This window comes from Podarcis tiliguerta (assembly GCF_965153285.1).
Source record: "Podarcis tiliguerta genome assembly, chromosome: 8".
NCBI lineage: Eukaryota > Metazoa > Chordata > Lepidosauria > Squamata > Lacertidae > Podarcis > Podarcis tiliguerta.
The window spans coordinates 19538525-19563116 of NC_139541.1; the positions used below are offsets into that span (position 1 = coordinate 19538525).

Genomic DNA, 24592 nt, shown 5'->3' on the forward strand with positions numbered 1-24592 from the left:
CTCAGAAGTGTCCCAAACCTTTTTCCTTGCTGAACTGGCTGGCTCCTCCAAGAGGTGGCACACAGACCCGCAGAGGGGCAGTCGTGACACAGTGCATGTAAGCACCTGCATTGTGTTTTCACTGTGGTATTCTGCTTCTCTGTGTTGCTACTACACAAGGCTCCTTTGAGAATGTGACTAGTTCTTGGTCCTCATTTTGCTCTTCACTCTGGCTTGGTCACTTAAGCATCTCTTGCCAAGACACCATCTATTTCCTCCCTCCTCACCCCAGAAGCCTTTTAGGTTGCATTAATCAACTAAAGCCTGAGTATAGTTTTGGCAAGAACTCATGCTAATTGAATGTCATAATTAGCATGCTTTGTTTCTTCACTTGGCTGTAATGTAGCAGTTTGGATGACAATGTTATGTTGTAATGATTGCAAAGTATGTTAACTGCTGAGAGTAACTACCATATAGATAAAACTCCTTCAAGAATATTGCAATTGTTTATTTTTGTCTGGTGGATGGATGGAAGGTAGCTGATGAAGGATGTTGGGTGGATATTTTAAGTTCTGACACTAGGAGAAGGTTTGTGAAGATCTATTTATATTAAGTGCCACTTGAGCATCTGCAGTCTAAAATTATAGTTAAATTGATCCCCAAGTATCACGTAATTGAACTCAGTAGTTGTACTGTCCAGACTTGCTTGAAACACCTAATCCTTGAATGGGGAACCTGTGGTCCTTTAGATGTTGATGGATTCCTGCTTCCATCATCCCTAACAATTGGCCATGCTTGCCAGGGCTTATGGGAGTTGGATTCCAACAACATCTGGAGGACCATAAGTTCCCCATGTCTGCTGTTACATAATGTCCTTGCATTTGACCAAGCCCTGACATAAATATTTGGTTTATAAAATACTTAAGGAGTATAAAAACATTGCTAAAATTCATTATTTCATGCTGTGGTTTTTGAAATAAAACCAAAACTGTCTTAGTTAGAAAAAAGAATGTGATGTATATATGAACATTTTAGAGGCAACAGTTTGGTATATGTATGGTGCCTTTCTTGGCTGGTTCTGTTGCATGTATTTGTAATACCTTTTCATGGCTGTAATTCTGTGCTACCAGTCATGCCGTAGGCAGCTGCAGTGAGCACTGTTGGGTGGTTTTATTTTACTTAACCTTAAATTGCAATGCGTGCTTGAAGCACCATTCTAAAGCAGAATTTTGAGTACTGCACAGCCACCTACATAGTCAAATTCACTTTATATACCACTTTTCTGAATACATGACACTCAACAGAGCATGACAAAAAAGGAAAGGAAAATATAAGTACCTACATCAGCAATCACTATCTATAATAACTCCATTTAAAAACAATTCTCTAAAGTAAACAGTATCGTAATAAAACACAAAATTCAAAAACATCCATTAGCAGCACCAGCACCACAGTAAACCCTTTTGAGGTGCTGCAGAGGGAGGTGGAGCCAGTCTTTAATTCCAGGTGTTGGTTAAGAACAGGGTAGAACATTTTCTGACCTGAATGGTGAATGCCAGCTAGTAGAGCCCTCTGCTCTGGTGATGGTTGCTATAATAGGGATGGAGGAGAATTTCATTTTTACCTGAAGTAACTAATTTGTACCTCCTGGGCTAATACACAGATCAGAGAGCACAGTTATGGTAATTCTTTGAACAGCATACATTTCTGAATTTTATGATGCAGTTCAAGCTGAAAAATAAAAGTCGAGAAATGTATGTGTGAGGGAAAATGGCTTATGAAAGTATATATTTTAGGAGGAGACACAAAGGAAAATGTGTACAAAATCCATATTAGGATAAATGCACACAATTTAAATGCAAATGTTTGCACATTGTTGTTTTTTTAAAGGGAATGGATTTATGCAAAACAGGTATGGCCAAATACAGACTGATCCCTTCATGCAAATAATCTTGATCCATTATCATTTATTCTTTAGTAAAAGAGTTTTTCCTTTTTTGTGGAAATGACCATTTTTCTTGTATAATCCACAAGAGTTTACAAAGAGCCCTCACTTGTTCTTTAGCAAAGCTGTTTTTAGGCAGAAGGACATTTTCAAACAGTACAGCTGGCAGGCGTCTTATATAATTAGTTGTACTTGCTGGTAAACAAACTCTTACACTATGGAAAGCAATGACAACTCCTACATTAATTATTCTATTCCATTCAATACTGTAAGCCTGCGTCAGAGTTTATCCCTTTAACAACAGCTTTGCATTCATATTCATTACACAGAGAAACTTGATTGATGATCGTAATTCACTTGCTACTTTGAAAGCCACGCAATACAAGAGACTATTAGTTAAAAAAATACATTTTTGTAAAGGCAACCTTATTCTATTATAGCTTAACTTTTAAAGTTCCATTGCTTAGCTTGATAAATAAGCCTCATTCCGTTCTTTGAACTTGTAAACTTGCAAGAAAGAATAGGCTCTTCTGCATAGAGTACAAAGCTCTTAACTATGGATGGGGGACTTCAAATGTATCATCTATTCATTCAGTATAAATTGTAATACTAAAATACTTGCTTCCTTCTCCTCATTTTAAGGTGTTGGCCATTAATCTACAGCTAGTTTCCAAGGACAGGTTTCATGCAATACTCACCGTGCAAATGTTTGAGAAACCAGTTCTGAAGTAGGAAAAAAATGTCATGAGCAGCTGGTGATAGGTATCAGTAATGCTGTTCAAAGGGGTGAAAGTTACTTTAACAAAATGACCCATTCGGTATTATATTTGTATCTTAATTCAAATGTTATGTAGAAATGTTATGTAGAAAGAGAGATGAGTGGTACCTCACCCTGAAACTCCAAATGACTGCTCAGTGGCTTCATGTAGATATCAAATTGCACTGGGGATAAGATAGGGGGTACCACGGAGGACTAACATACCCACCAGGGGGCCAAAATACACTTTTCCAATGATCCTCTCTGGACTGTAAAACAGTGCCCCGGGAGGATACCATAGTTGATAATATCAAAGGCTGACAAGAACTCTTTGGCATTACTCAGTGATGAAATGACAAGAATGTCCGCTGTAGATCTTAAATCACAACCAGGACAATTCAACTAGAGCCTCTCCTTCAATTAGTTATGTCATAAGTCATTCAGGACTTTATTTGCCAACACTAAAACCTTGAATTTGGCTCAGTGAAATACAGGCAGCCAAAGCAAACCTTTTTTCAAATTGGTTATGAGCAGCTGAACTTGTCAGTTTTCTGGCTGAAAGCAGCTGCAATCTCTAGACCATATTCAAAGGCAGCCCCATGTACTGTGCATTTCTGTAGCCTCAACTGGAAGGTTACCAGAACATGGGCTATTGTGGCCATGGTATTTCTGTCTGAGCGGGAAATATGCACTCGTTGCCACTGGGGTTACTTGATGCTTCAAATGACAGAGCAAGAGAGAGCTGTGTGTCAGCATCATATTGGTTACAATGCGCCCCATCCCACAGACAGGTGGATAATCCAGTTGTGGTCACAAATGTCTGCCACATCTTCTCACCTGGCATAACCATCCACCTGTGTTATGCACTCTGTTTTCTGTGACTCTTCAAATAGGTGTCTTTACCTAGTCTTTACCTTCCCCCTTTCCTCCAGCCAGACATAGACCTCATATTGACACCACAGAACAGACGAAGGAGCACTTAATCTGAAGTGAGAAATAAGATCCCCAGAAGAGTAGGAACACTATAATAATTCATAAACAAAATATCAAAGTTTTTAAAGAGTTGCATTCAAACAGTTGGCAGCAGGCTTAAGTGCAGATGCTCTAAAAGAGCAGAGAGGTGATGGGTATGATAGTGTGGTGTGAAAGAGCAGCAAAAGCTTTGCAGTATCTGGTTTCATACTTCTTGCAGCTTTGTGCACCTCAGGCTCACCTCCACCCCCCAATTCTGTGTATTTTTAACACACCTGCAACACTACACTTGGTGGTATAATCTTTTCTGAAAGATTTTTCAATAATGCCTTTTAAATGATGCAGTTATTGAATTTACCAGGAGAGGGTAGTCAGAACTGAATTTCCTGTAGTGTGAAAAAAGCTTCTCACATAGTTTCAGGATAATTTGTCTGAAATCATGTTGTTGTAATAATGCACGCAACAGTAGAGGACTTGTTGACCTATTCTCTGAAAGGGAATTCATAAGAAAAGCTATCAAATTGCTTTAGCTCATCAGTGGCCACCTACCGCCTGTTGCCCTACACTTAGATTTAAGTGACATCAGCATTTTAAAGATTATATTTAAATCCTGTCATTTCTTCAAAAAGAGACTATTCAAGCATTTGCTTGGCAGGGTGTGTGGTTGGATACAACCTTATAATCATATGTCACTGGTCTCAGTCAATTTCAACACCAAAGTACTGTATTCATTGGATGTTTTACTGGCAGAACTCTGCTTTCTGCATTCTTTTTTTGGAGGAGGAATGGCAGATTGCTTAAATGTAAATGTAAAAGCAAAGTATTGCAGATTGGATCCGGGCTAAGTTGAACTTCATTCCCATTGAGATCAGTGGAACTTAAGTCATGACTAACTTGATTTCTTTGTGACCTGATTTCAGATCCAACCCAGTATATCACTGCTGGTATACATTTTTTTCCCTTAAGGAAAACTTAATTTTAGCTGGGTATTACTAGAGATCAAATTAAGATTGCTTAGCTTTTTTAGTTCTGCTGCCTGCTTTGGGGGATAACCATATATACATTTGGGGGCCCTAGTGTTTGTTGCCAATCTATGTAGAATTGTGATCCAGTAAATGTTTTGATGTTCATGCAGACTTAATTTTATGAAAAGCTAAGCTTCTCAAGGATAAGTAAGTTTCTTCTTTCAAAAAAACCCTCACAAAAAACCAACAACAGCTAGGAGCTTGTTTAAGCCTTACAAGATGCACGTGGTTGTATTCAACAAAGTCCTACTCAGAGTAGACCATTTACATTTAATGAACTTTAGTTAGTCATGGACATTAACTTCAGTAGGTCTTGGCCTCTTGCTTGTCCTTTTCATTCTCAGCTTCCCAGTGTTTCATCCCTTTCTGTGTTCCATTTTTTCTCCTCTAAGAAATCACTAAACATCACAATTCGTCATTTTTCTTTGAGAAGAACTTTATTATGGTGAGCGTCACCAAGGGGCAATTTGAAATGTAAATTAAAACTAAGATTGTCTGTAGTTTAACATCTTAGCTATCTGGTAAAATATTCAATTGCTCCAACCTGTATTTGCGTCTGTATTTGTAACCCACTCTTCTTAATCCAAACTTGCCTTGATCCTGATGAGAAGAGCATCCGTGTCTGCTTGCTGCTACAGTGGTTTAGAAGGGTTAGATAGCTTTCTTTCTCTCTATCTCTCAAAAGAAAACAGAGATTCTCTCTCATGAAGCAGCTTGTAAAACATTCAGTTGCTTCCGTTACATATTACTTCTCCTCTAAAGTCCCACCTTGCAGTGAGAAATGCATTTATCAATTTACAGAGCCAGACAGGGGCCTTAAGCAACTCCAACAGAATCCAACCTTGGAGGAATATATTATTTAGTTCAGGTTTTCCCTATGTTGACTACTAGAGCTGGAAGTATGGAAAAGCAGAAATTCAACAGGCAGAGGACATTGCTCTGTTGACCAGGCAAGAGCAGAAGGCCATGGTCCTAATATTTAGAGTGCTTGCTAGTTACAGGTATTGATATTGCAGACTCCATTTTTCAATCCTAGGTAGCAGGTCTCAGCTTCAGGTTCCTGTTTCAAACCCCAGAGTCCCTGACAAGTATGTTTTTATAACTAGTTTAAGCCTACTCTGCTGTTTAGAGACCAGAATGTATTTAATTTTCCTCACCCCTTGTGACTAATACAGGCTTGTTTCTAGACTGTGTGTGAGTACTAAACAGCTGTATTGAGTGATCATGTTTTTTAAGACTAAGTGCTTCGAAGTAAATTAATTGGAACATTATATGAAATAAAACAGCTATGTGTCCTATGCAGGATGAACACAAGAGAATTAAGTTCAGCTTTTGACAGGAGTTTTACTTTCAGATTCCGGGCTTACAATATGCTGAAGTACAGGCAATAGTACTTTTGCTTGGGAATTCTAAGGTTTATGTACATGGTCAAATAATGTATAAGTCCATCATTTCTTAAGCTGTGTGCTGGGGACCACCAGCGGATATCAGGCTACTTTCGGGGAGGGGGCTTATTGCCACAGCCTGCCCAGTCCCTTACTTGTCTGTCTGTTCCCAGCTGTGCTAAGTGAAGATGGCAGGGAGGCCAAGACGTTGGGGTAGGTTAAGGGAGGTTTTCTTTTTCTAGGGGAAAGAGGTCAGAGGAAGTGTTGAGGGAATAATAATAATAATAATAATAATAATAATAATTTATTTATACCTCACCCATCTGGTTGGGTTTCTGCAGCCACTCTGGGCAGCTCCCAACAGAATTAAAAGCACAATAAAACACCAAAAACTTCCCTAAACAGGGCTGTCTTCAGATGTATTCTAAAAGTCAGATAGTTGTTTATTCCTTTGACATCTGATGGGAGGGAGTTTCACAGGGTGGGCACCACTACCAAGAAGGCCCTATGCCATAAGGAGATAAATTGATGATAGATATAAATAGATAGATAGATAGATAGATAGATAGATAGATGGGAATAAGAGGAGAAAGCTATTACAGGAGGAAGAAGAGATGAAAAACCGGCATTTGTGTGTGTGGGGGGGGGTGTCGTTATGTGTCCATTTCAAGAGACAATGAATTGTGCCTCTGTGGTGAAGTCAGACCACTGCATTAGTTGCACTGAAACGACCTCTCCAGGGAACAGACCTGGGCGGACGACAAGACACCACTTTCAGCCTCACAAATGAGGTCCAAAGGAAAGCAGAGCAATATGTTTGGCACCAGCTTGGCTGCAGGAGTTGCCAGAAGGAGGGCATACAAGGCGCCATCCAACTGTTTTAGGGACTCCACTCTGGATTCGTGTTGGGTTTAATCCTTAGCCTTTTCCTTCTCCTAGATGAGCTCCCTTCTCAGGTTGATGAACCCCATCTGGCATATCCATCTAGGAATGCAGGAGAGTACAGCACAGAGGTGGAAGTGAGACAGTTTTGGAATGCTGGAGGTCCCCTTTTCTATCTGCTTTAACCCCATGCAAACCCACCTACCTTAATACAAGCTGAGTTGCATTCCCACACTTCCAACAGTTTGTATGACACTGTGAACTATACTATAGCTAACTTCACAGGTACACATACTCTCAAAGAGGTGCTTGGAGCAGCTTTGCTTGGTTCCATCCTGTCCCATCCTCTGCTGCCCTTTTTGCCCGAGCTGTGGTTAGCCAAGGCCCAGCTTATTGTGTCATCTGAACTGTGGCTCGTAATTAAGCACTCTTTATTACTCACCAGAAGCAAAGATATCGCATCTAAGCAGTCCTGATTCAGACGGCCTAGTGCAGGTTCTTCAAGGGCTTCTGGTAGTTCCTGGAATTCTCCAATAACAAAAGGATACTAAAAATGCACGGAATTCAAATAAAAAATCTAAATTCAAAGACCACACCAATAGCAGATATGAAAAGCTTGTGGGCAGTTTGGTTGAAAAAATGGTGCTGCAAGGTGCCAAAAAAACACACCCATCGCTCAGTATGTTTAAAAAATCTCTAACGAGTCTCCAATTTGCCATTTAGGGCATGAAGAACTGTCTGAAAGATAATTGTGGAGGGCTGAGCACAAACCCATGTAACAGATTAAAAACTTGCATTTCATTTTAATTCACTGGGCCTGGAGTAAAAGAAAGTGCAAGCTGCACCAAGTTAACAATGATCAAATTATTCTGGATGGTGAAGTTGGGTCATGGACTGGTTGTAATCCTAATACTTTATCCCCCCCCCCCCCCAAAAAAAAAACAACAACCCTGAAAACACATTTAATGGTATTGTTAACTTTTTACTGTGTCTGGGTCATTTTTTTCTGTAAGACTTTGAAATATTTGGGGGAGAGAAGGGTATCAATTTATTAAATAAAGCCAGAAATAATAAATAAACATCCAGCCCAGAGATAAAACACAACCCCTCCCCAAAGGAACTTGATAGCAGCATAAAGAATCACTCATGAATAAGCCAGTGAAAGTAAGTAGTTCTTCAAGGTCCTTCTGAAAACACAAAGGCAATTTACAACACAATAATATACTTAAAATAGAAATAAAATATGATTAATAATAAATACCAACATTAAGCAGCTGATGGAAGAAGTTGAAACTCAGTTCCAGGAAAATTAAAACTTAGCAGGTTGATAGGTCAAAACTTCACCCCCAAAACCATGAGCTAGTTGGCATGTAATACTGTCCCAAACCATGGCTTAGTACAAATGTGCTGGTTCTTGGAAAGAAGACTTTGACCACTGCACACCTCCTCCAGTCCTGCTATTGTGAGCTAAGCCATGGTTTGTCTTAGTGTAGTGTTGTGTTTGAGTCCCAGCTCATGGTTTGCCTCTTTTTGACAAATCATAAGTTGTAAACCGAAGAACAAACCATGATTACAGTTGTGGTTTGTCTGGGCAAGACATTGAGGTCACATTAGATAGCTCAATGAAGGTGTTAACCCAGTGTGTGGCAGCCTCGAAAAGGGCAAATTATTTTCAAAGGAATTGAAAATAAACCAGCCAATATCTTAATACTGTTATGCAAATCTATGGTGTGACCACATTTGGAGTACTGTGTACAGTTCTGGTCACCATACCTCAAACAGGATATTGTAGAGTTGGAAAATGTTTAGAAAAGGGCCACCAAAATGATCAAGGGGATGGAGTGACATCCCTATGAAGAAAGGTTGCAGTATTTGAGACTTTTAGTTTAGAGAAAAGGTGACTGAGAGGTGACATGATACAAGTTTATAAAATTATGCATAGCATGGGGAAAGTAGGCAGAGAAAGGTTTCTCTCTCTCGTAATACAGTGGTACCTCGGGTTACATACGCTTCAGATTACAGACTCCGCTAACCCAGAAATATTACCTCGGGTTAAGAACTTTGCTTCAGGATGAGAACAGAAATTGTGCGTCAGCAGCGGGAGGCCCCATTAGCTAAAGTGGTGCTTCAGGTTAAGAACAGTTTCAGGTTAAGAACAGACCTGCAGAACGAATTCAGTTCTTAACCTGAGGTACCACTGTACTGGAACCTGGAAACATCCAGAGAAGCTGAATGTTGGAAGATTTAGGACTGATAAAAGAAAATACTTTGCCATGCAGTACATAGCATAGCCAAACTATGAAACTCACTCCCCTAGGAGGCAGTGATGGTCACCAGCTTGGATGGCTTTAAAAGAGGATTAGACAAATTAATGGAGGAGAGGGCTATCAGTTGTTACTAGCCATGATGGCTATGCTCTACTTCCACTGGTAGAGGCAGTAATGTTTGTGAATACCAGTTGTTCTGTTCCCTAGTTTCCCACAGATATCTCTGGTTGGCCAATGTGAGAACAGGAAGCTGGACTAGACACATCTTTGACCTGATCCAGCCGGCTGTCATTAAGTTATTATGTTCTTAACAGCTCCCCCACCAGACATCGTTGGACTACAGTTTTTGTCATCCCTGACTATTGGTCATACTAGCTGGGGCTGATGGGAGTTTGAGTCCAGCAGTGTCTTGTTTCTTCATCCCTGTCTGTTGGTGAGGGTACTGATTGAATGATTCTCCCACAGTGTTGTTTAAAGTTGTGGACTAGGTCCGATGCACTTCTTGAAGTATCCATCAGCAATCCTTGGTAGTTCTTGCTCTACCTCATTTCTTCAAATCACTTTGCATAGCTTGTCTCTGTGGTTCTTAAAACAGCCTTGTAAGCTGGACCAGTATTTATTCCCCTATTGCAAATGGAAGCCAGTGCCAAAGTGGTATCTTTCCAAAGACCACCCAGAATTGATGGCCAAGCTAAGCCAGAGACACTTAGTTAATTATTTTGACTATTATGTTGCATTATGCCAACTTAAAAGAAAATATAGCATAAGGGCCTTTTTGGTGGCAGCACCCTTCACTTCCAAAGGAGGGGGAAATAGTCCCATTATTTACATTTAGATGGGCAGTGTTAACATTCTTACAGCTTTTTGTGGTTTTAAAGTATGATTGAACACTGATCCTTTTGGTTTTGTTTTAGTTTTGATTTTTGTTACTCGGAGACCTTTGTTCTCTGGAGACCTTTGTTCGGGCTGGAAAGTTGTATAACCCCCCCCCCCAATAAAGTTAACCACTCCCCAAAATCTGAACTCTGAAGATTTTTTTCTTTAGTTGTTAGTTCTCTAGTTTTCGACAGGATTTGAAAGCATTTGAATTCTGCATGCTGCTTTAAGCATTTGCTTGAAGTCCTTTATTGGAATTAGCAATCTCTCCAACCAATGCCAGAATTCTGTCAACTCTGTTTAAAATCTTGAGTTTGAAGATATTTGCACTTAAGAGTCCCTGCCTCAAGGACATTTTTGTTATGAGCGCTGGTATTTCTGCTGTGAATTGCGTTGAGCTGCTGGGGGAGGGGATCTTCAGTGGCCTTGAAATAGACATTTTGTTTGCCTTGGTCTCTCTTAAATGCATTGGTGTTTTTTTTTTAAAAAAAATATTGTTTGAAACTTTTTTTCAATGTTCGTTATACTAATTAAGACTTGTAGTCCTAATGTGTTTTAAGGGCTTTGAAACACTGCACATTTTATTCCCAGCTCTGAGGTAATTCAAGAGATGCTGGCTTTTAAAGGACATTTACATAAGTGTTTAGTTGGTTCTGACTACATTTTAAGTTTTGTTTAAGAATTGCTACAGGATTATTCCATTTAAGGAGGCTCTGTCAAAATCAAAACCCTCCAGATCTTCATATGTGCCTCATTTAATTTAGGTGGCAGCAATCCAGAAGCTGCCACAATTGTCACTTTATCTTTGTGCTGAGTCCCCTGGTGTGTTTCTAAAACAAATGTAGTATTTTGGAACTGAATTATTGGGGTCTCCTACAAAAATTTGTAGGGCATTCCTACCTCCTCAGAGGAGTGCTCTTGTTCAGGACACCTGCCTGCCATCCTGGAGGGTGGAGTCTCGTAGTACTGTTCCCATCTCTTAAGGAGGAAATTTTTGTAGAAGAGGGTGCAGGAAAGGACAGGTGTTTCTTCACGCCAAGACTTTTTCCTTATTGCCGTTCTAGAGGGGCTAGGAATTATATCCCCGAATTATAAAGCATTGCTTCTAAGCATTGTCTCATACATACTTGGAGTTTTGTGTCCTGCTTGTGTGTGTAATACTAGTTACCTATTTTGTTTTTAGGAACACTAGTTCCACATTGCAGCATTCATGTGTGTCACATAGTTGGTTTCAAATGTGTTATTTCAAACCTTGGGCATACTGTTCTTATAGAAACTACTACAATTCCTTATGAATATTCTACTAATAGATGTTGAAATAAAAGCTCACATCAAGGTTTGTTTTTCTTAAGGCCTTCAGTTTCTGACTGGTCAAGACAGACTAGGCTTGGATGCAGAAAGGGGAGATTTCTTCAAAGGGAATACTGTGTAATAAATGGGCAGGATCTGGTGTTTTCAGGCCAAAATAAAATCTCTGTGGGTAATGAGTATTGGACAAAATTCATGCAGTATGACTCTTGGGCAAAACAGGCCTAATGAGACTTGTTTTGCTAAGTACTTTCAGAACAGTCACTTGCATCAATCTTAACTTGGAGGCTGCTAGAGTAGGGGTGTGGAAACTCAGACCTGGGAGCCAAATGTAGCCCTCTAAAACTCTCTGTCTGGCCTTGAGGACTCTTCTCATACTTCCTCCCTACTCACTCACACTCTCTCTCTCTCTCTCTCTCTCTCTCTCTCTCTCTCACACACACACACACACACACACACACACCACACAATCACTCACTCAATCCCCAGGCTACATCCATCTCACCAGCTTTGCCTCACTCACTTCTCAAGTACTTTTGCTTGGCGATAATGTGTCCTTGAGCTCTAATCATGCCTTCTGCTAGCCTGGGTGGAGCATAGAAAGAGAGGTGTGTGAGAGTAAAAACTAGCCTACTGTACAAAGGTAAAATGTGCTGTTGTTACTTCACTCACTTTTGCTTCTGTTTCTACTCTCCACAGGCGTTTATTTATATAACAGAATATATACACCACTTTATCAATAATCTAAGTAGTTTACATAGAATATAAAATGTTCATAAAAATACCGATACAATTAGATATTAAAAGCTAGTAAACCTAGTTTATCAACATATATGCCATATCAGCAATTATTTTTAAAAAAATACATAGTATTACATGGCTGGGTACACTTTTCTAAACAAGACAGTTTTAAAAACTGCCTAATATTAGTGGGCGGGCAATTCCTGGTAATAGGTGCCGCCATTCTGAAAGATCCATTTCTTGCAAAGAAAAAGTGGGGGAAAGAAGACCCAGGTAACTACCATCCGGTTATCATGACATTGATTCTAGGAAATGTCATCAAACAGATAAGTAAACAATCGGTCTACAAGCACTTAGATAAGGTTGCTGTGATTATTAAGACCCAGCATGCATTTCTCAAAAACATAGAAAATGGAGCAAGCTTGTTTTCTCCAGCTCCGGAGGCTAGGAGCAATGGTTTCAAGTTAAAAGAAAGGAAATTTCATCCATTGGTTTTCTGTTTTTACTCATTGAATGTATTGATGATCTTTGATTTTTAGTTAATCTGCTAGCTACCATAGGAGTTTTGTAGACTGAAGGGCTGTGTTTATTTAAAATAAATCATTTTTTCCACCCCTTCAGAGAAAGCAGAGCATGATGAGTGCTACTTTTCAAAGACAGTACCTTGTTTCAGCCGCCTACATTAACATTCTTAACCAGGACCCAAAAGACCCAAGACGCTGCTTTGGACTATTGTATTTCAAATGGCAACTCTTATGCACCATGAAAAACTGTTCTTAAAACGGAACAGACTCAAACTCTATTGTGAGATTACATAGTTGAAGGGGTCCTGTTCAAGGAAAAATCCAAATATTCCATATAAAAGTAGTTCTTCAAATCTTGACATGTATTAGCACTGTAGGACAGGTTTCTAAAACAAGAAAATGGCACTTTCTGTGGTACTCAGTTGCTCATTCTGTTATCTCCTTTAAATCTGGTTTTTATCTCAACTTTTTACTTTTCATTCTTCAGGGAGTGGAAATTGGTTCTGAATTAGCCATAACCTAACTAAAACTGCTACACAGCCAAGTCTAAGTAAACTTGTTCAGAAAACAGTTTCTGCGTTAGGAAAGCTATAGGTCTTTCATTAGTGGTGAAAAGAGCTTTTGTGCATATTTTGATAGCAAAATAAAGCAGAAAACACTTTTTTTTTTTTTAGTACTGAATTCTTCAGATTGTCTCTTCATATCAGTTTGGCTAGAGTGGCTGTGATCCCAAATAAGTTCTGTCAGCACAAATCTCATCTCAGAGGTTGTAGTTTATTATGTCAGGATATTTGAAGACCGCCCTCGTAAATAGATGAAATAATATTCAGTGTTCTCTGAGAAAGTCCAAGAACTCGCATGTACATTTTTTTTTAAGGAAAGCATTGAGCGGACTTCTTAAAATTTGTAACCTGAAAATTATTAAATAGGATGTAATTGTGTCTCTCTTAGGGCACAATTCAGTTCCTACTGTAGCTCCCAACAACATGGCTTTCCCAGGAGTAACTTTTAATTTTAAAAGTAAGGAGTGTGACTAATGAGTTTCACTTTTGCCACATCCTGCTACCTAGCCAATTCACTAGCAACAACTTTGTACACCTGGCCTCTTCTCCTCTGCTTCCTTTTGGGAAATTGTAACTAGTTATTATAGACTGCTGTTTGTGGGGTATGAGTAGAGCAGTACATCTTTCCTTTCCCCCAGTGTGGACTGCTAGCGAGTCCTACTGCTTACAGCTGCCATCGCCTCTACTCCACCTTACCTCTGGGGTGGTAATTGTGAATCTAGACATTTATTTACTCTGTTTATATCACCCCTTAAGGAGCCACATCATGTTCCTCATGTCTGCTCGTAATCCTGTGTGAAAGGCAATATATAGTCCATTGGGTAGCGTGTTCTGGACTCTGATCTGAATGGCCTTGGGCAAATCCTTACCTGTCAGACTCTGTTCCCTCTGTATAAAATGCCAGTAATAGTGACTTGCATCACAATTGTTGTGAAGATGAGTTATGACTATCAATCCAATTTCATCCTGGAAAGCGCAGGTGATGCAAAAATCTAACTTGCCACGGTATCTATCTGAGTGGTCCTCATGTCCCTAAGGTTCCTTTGTCCTGGTTCTGTATTTTTAAAATTACTGTACAACTGAGAAAACATTTGAATTGTTCCCTCTTTTATTTTTTTAAAAAAGGAAGATCAAATAGTGACATCATCTTCTAGCACAGGGAAAATGGGAATCATAACTGTTCAAAGATTTGTATGGTTTTCTTGTACTTCTTGCACTATCCTTTTAAGCTAACTTGTATCCTTGATGTTTTCATGAAAAGCTGGTACAGCAAGACTGCCATGATGAGGGTTAGCAAGGAATGCTGTTTCTTTAACCCAGTTATCTCTCTCCATCTCACCTGAGCTTGAAGCAGCAAGCAGTCACAGAACTGTAACAAGATTATAATCATGTGAGGGGAAACAGCAAGAGGGGGGGATGGAGGAATGGGAGAGGCTGGGTGGGGGGAAGCATCTCCTCCAGATGCTTTTTGACAGCAGATTGTGTTACCAGCAATATTTAGCTGTGCGTGGATGCTCAGGAAAGCAAGATTAAGGCGCAACTTGCTCGATGTAGAGTGCGTGTGGTATTACTATGCTCCTGCTTTACACCTTTTTAATTTCCTTCTTAGAATCAATCTACCGACGTGGAGCCAGAAGATGGAGGAAGCTGTACAGAGTGAATGGGCATCTGTTCCAAGCCAAACGCTTTAACAGAGTGAGTACTGTTGCTTAAAAAAAAAAAAGCCTCGGGAGTGGTGTGTGTATTGTATATCTGTGTGAGGTGCTGTGAATTATTATCCTTTCCTGCTGGAAGCTTCCTATACTGGGGAAGAATAGGCAGAGATTTGGTTCATCTCAATTCAGTTTATGCAATATTACTGAATAAAAGGTCTTTGAATTCATTGTGGGGACAGTAATGTAGGATTAATTTCTCCTCTATGCGTTTGAAAACTTGCCTTTTGTGTGTGTCTGTGTCCAAATAAATATTTTTCATGCTGCCTTTCCAGCCAGTCTGCATCGTGAATACTCCCCCTAAGCCTATTTATTGTCTTTCAGCGCTTCCTTTTTCCTATTGTGTGTAATTAGCGTTAAGATGCTTAGAATTCTCTTAAAATGCAGAGGAGCTAAATGGATATGACCTAATTAACGAAACCACAAATATTTTTATCTACTGAGCTGCAAACTCTACTGCATGTACTAAAGACACAGCCGTGTTAAGGGTCTGACTTCATCTATAAAAGCAAAGGAATCCAGAGACCCCTCCTTCCTTAACCCAGCCCATTATGCTGCAGCATGTATTCTCTACATAATACAGTCTTCTGAAGTTTTGTGAAAAATGTATGAGCAGGGGAGTGTTGGATTTTAGGTTAATTATAAGGATTGTCTGACTATTGCTGCCTTGTGGGAAAGGTGGAGAGTTCTTTAATGGCTACACACACACACACACACACACACACACTTACTTATCTACATATGTATGTATACATGAACCCCTAATAAGCGGTGAGCAAAATATTTCCTGATTATGGTCTTAATATCTAAGTGATATGATTCACAGATTAATGTGGGGCTGTCATATGCCAGTGCACTCTGATTTGAATATTAAGAGGTTTTAGGGGACAATTAAACCAGAATTTTGGGATAAACAGTTTTTTATGTGGCACATAAAGCACAAAGCTCAACCTGAATGGTATGCACAGTTTTAAAAGCTTGTGAATAGTACCAGTGTTCCCTGATGCTAAATGGAGGCCTAGTTAAAAATAGTCATGTAAAGGCTAATGCCCCTGACTCTACTATTATGAATTTTCAGACACACACAAACATAAGTGTGAGTACCTTCTGTACATCCATTTCAGTTCTGTCCTTACCTTAGAATAAGTTTCTTTTCTAGTAAGAAAGATGTTTTAAAACATTTGTTACTTTTTATGATATGGGGGGGAGTGTTATGAAAAAAGGGGGTGGAACATACAGTATACAAGGGCTTGGGCTTCTTTGAAAGCAAAGGGGCTTTCAAAAGCAGATTGTGATATGGTAGGGATAGAGTCCACTGTTTAAAAGAAGCAAAGTCAAGAAGCCCACCATATGCATGCCAAATATTGGTAGCCATTTGGATCCCAGACCTATGAGTATGAGTACTCCTATCCCAGATATGTAGGGGACGCGGGTGGCACTGTGGGTAAAACCTCAGCGCCTAGGACTTGCTGATCGAAAGGTCGGCGGTTCGAATCCCCACGGCGGGGTGCGCTCCCGTTGTTCGGTCCCAGCGCCTGCCAACCTAGCAGTTCGAAAGCACCACCGGGTGCAAGTAGATAAATAGGGACCGCTTACCAGCGGGAAGGTAAACGGCGTTTCCGTGTGCTGCGCTGGCTCGCCAGATGCAGCTTGTCACTCTGGCCACGTGACCCGGAAGTGTCTGCGGACAGCGCTGGCTCCCGGCCTATAGAGTGAGATGAGCGCACAACCCTAGAGTCTGGCAAGACTGGCCCCAACGGGCAGGGTTACCTTTACCTATCCCAGATATGAGTATTTTTAATTGAAAGTTTGCTTAGAAATCAAATGGTATAGGGTTGTATCCAAATACGGCGTACTCAGAGTAGACTCACTGAAATTACTGGAACTGTTAGCCATGATCATTAACTTCAGTGGCTCTTTTCTGATAGGACTAACATTGGACGCTACCCTGATTTTATTCTAACCAATACATTTTCTCATACTACTATATTCATGTGGGAATTCTGCCTCTTCTGCACACACAAAATAAATCTTGAGGTATATGAAAGAGTCTGCTTCAAGTAAAAGTGTGCATTTCATGCTGAAAGCCAAAACTTCTGCTTAATACTCTGTGTGCCATATATTGCACAATATAAAACAAATAGCAGGTCTCACTCATTTGGGTAATGTACAGACTTGGGCCTTGCTCAGAATTGACCAAATGTACCACAAGAATGTAAAAGAAGGATGCTTTTATCCCAAGCAGATGCATAGCTTTTTATGTTCTTTATTCCTTACAGTAAATATACCAAAACAGGTGCAGTTAATGGTTAAATTACACAATTTGCTATGCTATCAGATCATTGTTAAACTAAAGTAGCAGCACAAAACATGGTATTACAGCTACATTGCAGAAAGATTTAGCCTGTACACATGTTTAAGATCAAGGTACAGGATAAGGATGAAGAAGCTTGACCCTCCAAGTTCCAACCCACATCAGTCCTTATCAGTTTTGCCAATAGTCATACTGTATACCCCCTGTATAGGGGAAGAGGTTAGGAAGCCTGCATCTGTGAATGCAATCCTCTTCTAGTCATTTTGTATTCCACAAAATTTTGTTAGGTCTAGAGTTTCCTCAGGGTGACTTCTTGTGTGAACACTTTAAGCAGGAGTCCAGCAAGTGGAAAAAGCAAGCATCTCTTCTCCAGCATAGATGCAGTGAATTCTACTGTGTAGACTGTAGGCCCTCCTCTTGTCGCAGTACCATTTAATAAGAAATGGGCAGGCAAGAAACTTTCATAAACTGAATATATATATATAGTGTGTGTGTGTGTGTGTGTGTGTGTGTGTGTTTACGCTGCTTGAAATAGAACCATGTGGATGCATCTCCTTGTGGCAAGCTATTTGTGTGAAACGTCTTCCCATAAAGCGTGGGCAATTTCAGTTTGCAGTGGTGCGGATGAAATCACCCGAACTGCATGGGGAGCTGCTTTCACACACATGGCTTGCTACAGAGTTGCTCCCACACAGCTCCATTTCAAGCGGCCGCCCACATGGTAAGTTGAATGTGTGAATTGGGCCATAGTAACGTCTAACAAGGCACAGAACTGCTTTCAGGGCTACTCAGTCAGGGGCTTCTGTTCCCATGATTGTCACTGTGGCCTGAAAATTAGGGTTTATTCTTCAGTGCAAAGCGACAAATAGTAATACGCTTTTGATATTAGGTAGCTTAGTTACGTTTTTTTAAATGCCCCCTATTATATATAATTTTCCTTTCTGCTATAAGTGTCAGCTGGTCTTTATTCTCATCCCAGGAAGTTGTAAAATAATGAAATTTAGTTTATTGTGAACCTTTCTACCCACACAGAGTGACACCCCCCCCCTGCAAAGCTGAAATTCTTGACAATCCATTGTTCCATTTTAGAAAACATTTTGCTGGAGCAAGTCTCATTTCTCAGTTGTTGTAGCACACTCTTGGCCATTTCCACTCAGGAGTGCTGTTACTGGCTCATCCTATTTACTCTCTTTTTATAAGCCAATCACATTGTGAAGGGGAGTGATGGGTGAGTGTTTTAATTACAGAAGAGCTAGAGGGGTCCTTGCTCCTTTTATTTTTTTAGCTACTGTTCGAGAACAGCAGGAAATATATTTTGGAGTCAGGATGGTGGTTATAGATTTCGCTAAATGCCCATATATCTTCCCCTGTAATTTGAGAAGCAGATATAGGTGGGCTTACAAATCCAAATTCTTAATGCTAAGCCAGTTCAAGGTGTACACAGCCAACGGGTCTGATGTACAGTTTTTTAAAGCTGAAAATGGAGTTAGATTTATAAGTGTGACTTTGCAAGCAAAGTCAGGTTGGGTTCAGTGGCTACTGTGTTGAGTTATGGTGCAAGATTAAGTATTGACTTTCAGTTTGAATTAATTCCCTTCTAGGGTGAGCAATGTCAGATCTAAGGATGAGGGTTTTGTTTTGTTTTTTAAGAGCATTTTAGATTTTGTAGAAACAAGTTTTGTAGTTGGGAATATTTGGAGGATTTTTAACAAGGTAATGTGTTGGCACAACATAAAAAATAGTTGGTGTTGTGGAGTTATCCTCCATAGATCTTCCCTATCCCTATAGTAGAGTTTGACTACACTGTGGTGCTTTACTCTCAACTTCAATGTTTGTTTTGGGGGAAGGGAAGAGGTTAGTGATCAGACTGAATGATAGTTGTATGTGTTTCCTTTAAGTTATAAAAATGAATTTATTATGCAAATACATCTTACTCATATATGAGGCTTGCAGTGGTCTCCCATCTCTGTTGCCAGCCAGGGCTAAACCTGCTAAGCTTCTGTAATGCTACAATGTCTGGTTTTCTAAGATCATTTGTTGGGCCCCTGTGTATTTTTTAAGAAGTAGGACTAGTTCATACTTTCTAATTTTTTGGGATGGAGCAACTGGGGCTTACCGGAAATTGTAGGTTACAAATGCAGCCATATTGAAGCAGGCTTATGACAGCTGTTCTGTGGTTATATTTCTTTCTGCATGTTTAGATTATCTTGTTTCCAGAATATGATTGGAAGAAAATGGAAGTTGATAAGCTTTCCCCACCTTGTTTAAATGCCTTTTGCAGGTGAATTATAACATTGGTTCATATTGACTGAAATATTGATTTGCCTGCCAGTAAAATGTTTATTGGAAATCCTGTTTTATTTTTTGCAAAGAACAACAACAAAAAAATGGCTCCTTGGCTTGATTCTCCCCCCCCCCCCCAAAAAAAAATTAGGCTCCAAGTAAAACACTTAGAGCAGGAGTTATTGGAACACTTTCGATAGAAAATCCTACTACTGCTCTTTTTAAAGGAAGGATAACCCTATCATTATTGCTAAGAAACATTTAGAAATAAAACCTCTCCCCAAGTTCCTTTTAGGAATGCTTATTGTTTAGATATGGGCTGCACAAGATGGCTTTTCTTTGGCAACTGTCCTTCCACTTCTGGGGCAGAGGCAGCAAAGTAAACTGGATTATTCTCATTCCCAGGTCTTCTAACAAATTTGGAAGATTCTTTAGAGATGCTCTCTAATTTCACAAGTCAAATACTTCCCCTTTTGATATATCTTGCCTTAATAAGATGCCCCTCTTAATTTGCGGAACTTGGCACAGATCATATTTCCTGAAGTACTATTGGGAATTGGATAGCAATTGATGTGCAGAAAGATAGCACTTTTTTGAGCCTCAGCTGTGGCTGATAACCTTCCACTTTCTGTTAGGGTTTTCTCTGTTGTTTTCTCACAGTGCTGCTCAAGTGTATGTAACATCTATGTGTGATTTGTTTATGAAGTATTAGTTCTTCTTTATCAGCTTTTAATCAGACAAATTAAACCAAGATGATACAGCTAAAAAATATTGAGGGGAGGAGAATCAAGCCTATGGCAGGGGGAGATCTTTGGCCACCTTAAAAGGCCAATACACACATTCTTAAGTTTATCAATACAGTTCTGCTGAGGCATAAATTTTCATTGAGCATCTTGCAAACCCAAGAATGGGGTGCTATTCATTTGTTTCACTGACCTGAAAAAAAATAATATTCAAGCAAATAGGCTCTTGAATCTAATGCATCTCTCAATGCTTAGAAAGAACTACTCATCCCTTCATGATAGCAGGTTGTGCTCTTCCTCTTTTGAAATCACTGCACAGTCATTGTTATCTTATTGTTCTTTTGCTAATGGAATACCCGTTCTGATCTTTTGCCTTTGCGTCATGAAAGAAAAAGGAAGTGTTTGTATGAAGGCATAACAGCAGAATGCCTCTTGCTGTAATGGTGGTAGATTTGCGAATGGTTTTGCATGTACACTATGAATTAGGGCACTGAAGTATGTACATTTGGTGGGGACTGGTTTGAATCTTCCATGTGTATTACGTGTGGGTCACTGAAATCAGGCCAGTAGCTTGGATGTACGGAGCTCCATAGTTCTACCTGAGAGCTTTGCATAAGCCAGGTGTTTGTTTTTACTTTGACAAAAGTAATATTAACCCCAGAAGAGAAGCATTTTCAGTGATGTGTCCCATAGAAAGTACCTGACAGCACAAGCTTCTGTTTGCTATCATCTAAGGAACGGCCATAGCTCAGTGGTAAAGTTTCTGCTTTTTGCAGGTTCAATCCCTGTTAAAATGTAGAATGCAAGAAAGAGGGAGCTCTGCCTGTGACCCTGGAGAGCTGCTGCCAGTCACAGTAGAGAGTATTGAGCTAGATTTATTTGTTTGTTTTCAGTATGTTTATTCTGCTCTTCAGCCAAAAAGGCTCCTAGAGGAACTCACAGCTCAAGAAAAAATAAGACCATCTCTGCCCTCAGGCCTAAAGTCTAGAAAACATGTGACAAAAGGGATGGATCGATTGGGAGAGTAGCAGAAAACCAGGCTTGAGCATCATTTCTTAAAGTTACAAGGTTCTTAAAGAGGACCATCTGGGACGGAAACAATTCAGCAAGAAAAGGAGCCAAAGGGTGTCTCAGGAGAGGCAGTGGAGTGGCCTGCCTTCCCATCTCTCCCTCTGCTGCTCCTGCTGAACAAATAATCTGCTCCCTAACTTTCCAGCCAGTGAAAGTTACGTATGAGAGAACCTATTATTAGTCCTATAGAAAGTTGTCAAATTGCACTTGTGAGCAATTTTTCAGTGTGCAAAATGCTTTAACCCCCCCCCCCCCTTTAATCTGGAAGATGTCTGTAAGTGGGTGTTTCTGAAAGATGATTCATACTTTTTTTCCCCCTCCTAGAGAGCATACTGTGGCCAGTGCAGTGAAAGGATATGGGGTCTCGGAAGGCAAGGCTACAAGTGTATCAACTGCAAGTTGTTGGTCCATAAACGCTGTCACATTCTTGTCCCACTGACCTGCAAAAGGCATATGGTAAGTTTGGCTCCAGCACAAAGCTTCAGTGGGGCTGTGTACTTTTTTCATGTATGAAGGCTATACAGATGTGCAGATCATTAGTTTTAAAAGGACTGGTGTTTGCAGCTGTGCCTTAAATATCTTGGGCCTATGTTTTTACTTTATTCAGGTGCTTTGAGCTATTCTGAGTCCCTCATAATATAAAAGGCCTTTCACTAATATCATAAACATATATTCTCTTAAACTATGGGAATAAACTCCACTCCCATATCCTTTGCCATATTACGTAACCCTTACTAAATTATTTTAATTGGTAATCTCCCGATCCTTTCCATTGAGGTTGACTTGTAGTCCTGCTTTGATATGAGATGTTAAGCTCTTTAGAAAAGGATCTTGCCTTACCCTTACTTGAATCTATGCTCTTGTGCAAGCCATGCTAACTTCAAGGGAGTTTCTCCAAGATTAATAATACAGTATCTAATTCATTCATTCATGTAAAATAGATATGTATGTATTTGCCTCCTGTATAGTTGGTTATTTCTGACAGGATCTTATTAGTGTCCTTGCTAACCCACATAAGAAACTATCCAGCCATAGCTTTCACTCTGCTTAGGGTTTGTAAGCTTAAAATCAAAACCCATTGGGAATTCATTCTTTCTAGATTAAAGATCCTTTGAATGCTTTTGGAGTTCGTTTCTTGCCTGTGCTTTCAGGACTTTCCTGCTACTTTAAATTGGTTCCAGGTTTTTGCAATATAGATTTAAGAGGCTCTGTGCATTATATATTTGTCCCTGGAATAAAAGAAGCAATTAGAATAAGAAAATGCAAAAACTAAATGACATCTTTGTACATAAATGCAAAGCTTTATAAAGCATATGAAGTCAAGTTGGGTATAAAATGTCCCACTTAATAGCTCAAAAGCTGCCAGCAGTTACATGTAGTTGTAACAAAAGTCAAAGTTGAAGGTATTTGTTAACATGTGCTGAGGCAAGATCCTCTACCTTGTAAACAAAAGTGGCTTTTGAAGCAAAGAATCCATCCTGTGGTAATTTATATGCCACTTTTCCAGATGTTTGTCTTGGGAAATCCCAGGGAAAACGACATAATGCTGACATGGAAATTTATAGAACTTAATTTTGCATAATGCATATGTGTCTAAAACTATTAAGTTCTTAAAATGTTAGCTAAAAAGGGATGCTTTGGAATGGCACTTGAAAAATGTTCAGGTATGAGGATTGATTAGCCTCCATAGATAGGGCACATCTTTAATTTTGGCTTTGCACCTGCAGAGGTTCTGTTACGTCCCTGAATGTTCATGTTCTAGAATGCAGCAAGCAGAGGGCCAAAGAGATGCAGGTTTGCTTGTAGGAGGAGGAATATTTTTAACCGAAAATGTTTCTTTTTTTATAATTCAAAAGCATTTGAAAAAGGAAATAAGTCAGCTTGTTGGCTTCTGTGACTCCTTGAGCAGAAAGAAAAAATAAATCCCCATTAGTAAGCACGATGTCTTGTCAGTGCAGAGAGGTATTTTTTCCCCATAAACGTAAGGTTGTGAATCCAGATTTAAAAAGTTTTCAGAATTTGGAGACCATTGATTGAACCAGAATTTTCCTTGGGGGACAAGGGGGACCTAAATGGTCCTGTTCACACATTAGAAGTGATGGGGGGGGGTGTTAAAAAAGTGGAGGAAATTATCAAATCAACTTAAACAGGAAAGAATTCCTGGAGTCATATGCTCCATTGTTGGAATATTGAAAGACAAGACAAGGGAAATTTGGGGACCTCTTTAAATTAAAGTATATATTGGAGGTTTGGTAATATACCCTTGGAAAGATGTGTTTAACAAGTTTTCTTGCACTTTTGAATCAAGGGTTTTAAAATGCTGTCTGCCATTTTGGCAAACAGGCTGAAAAGGGGGATACTTGCTTGTGTGAATACGGATAAAATGAATTTATACCAGAGTAAAATATTTTATTCATTATAGAGAGACTCATATAATGGATTATGTTAATGACAAGAACAGGCCTGCATTATTCAGCTTTCCCATCCTATGTTTTGAAATATCCATGGAAACTCCTCAGTGTTTCGTATATTCTTGCTCTGAGGATCTGTAGGTGTGAATCGGATGCATGTTAAAATGTGTGTTCCGATGTGGATATGCTCCTTTGCACCATTATTTAGTCATTTATTTAACGCATCTTTGTCTTGCCTTTCAGCTGTAAAAGGCTCCCACAATGTCTTACATCAATCCAATAATAAGATTGTCTTTGCCCTCAGGTTTACATACTAAAAGTCATGACACAAAAGGAGAAAAGACAGGGCGAGAGTAGGAAAGAAGCAAACTCGGGTGCTAGTTCTTAGTTACAGTGTTCTCTTTAGCAGGGAGAGGAGAATATAAGCTCAAACTCGGGTGCTAGTTCTTAGTTACAGTGTTCTCTTTAGCAGGGAGAGGAGAAAATAAGCTTGCTGCTGCAGCTGCTCCTCTGGCATATGAATATGAGCAGGTAGGTCTCCATCTTGCCAGGATAGGAGTCAAAGGGACCTGACCTCCCAGTAGTCCTTGAGGCTAATAGCCCTACTGGCTAATGAATGGGGCCAGAGCATGCTGCCCTTTTATCTGTGCAATCCCAGGGCAACTGTCAGCTGGAACACTCAGTAGGGTGCACATTCAGATGTGTGTCTCAGCTCTTAAACATTTGACTACCTTGCACAAGTCTTTGTACGTTCAGTTGCCAGTAACGTTTTCCACAACAGAAAGTAAATTTGAACCAGAGCGGAATTGGGCTCAGAATAAATGCCCCCCTCAG

At 39.8% G+C, this 24592-nt stretch overlaps 1 protein-coding gene across 5 annotated transcripts in view; it reads left to right on the forward strand.

The window, feature by feature from the left end:
• PRKCZ (protein kinase C zeta) overlaps window positions 1-24592 on the forward strand; it is a 93110-nt gene that overhangs the window by 40460 nt on the left and 28058 nt on the right. For all 5 annotated transcript variants that reach the window (XM_083454008.1, XM_083454011.1, XM_083454010.1 and 2 more), the window contains 2 exons: window positions 14834-14919; window positions 21672-21803. In XM_083454008.1, the coding sequence (XP_083310134.1) occupies window positions 14834-14919; window positions 21672-21803 (218 nt within the window). The remainder of the gene's footprint in view (window positions 1-14833; window positions 14920-21671; window positions 21804-24592) is intronic.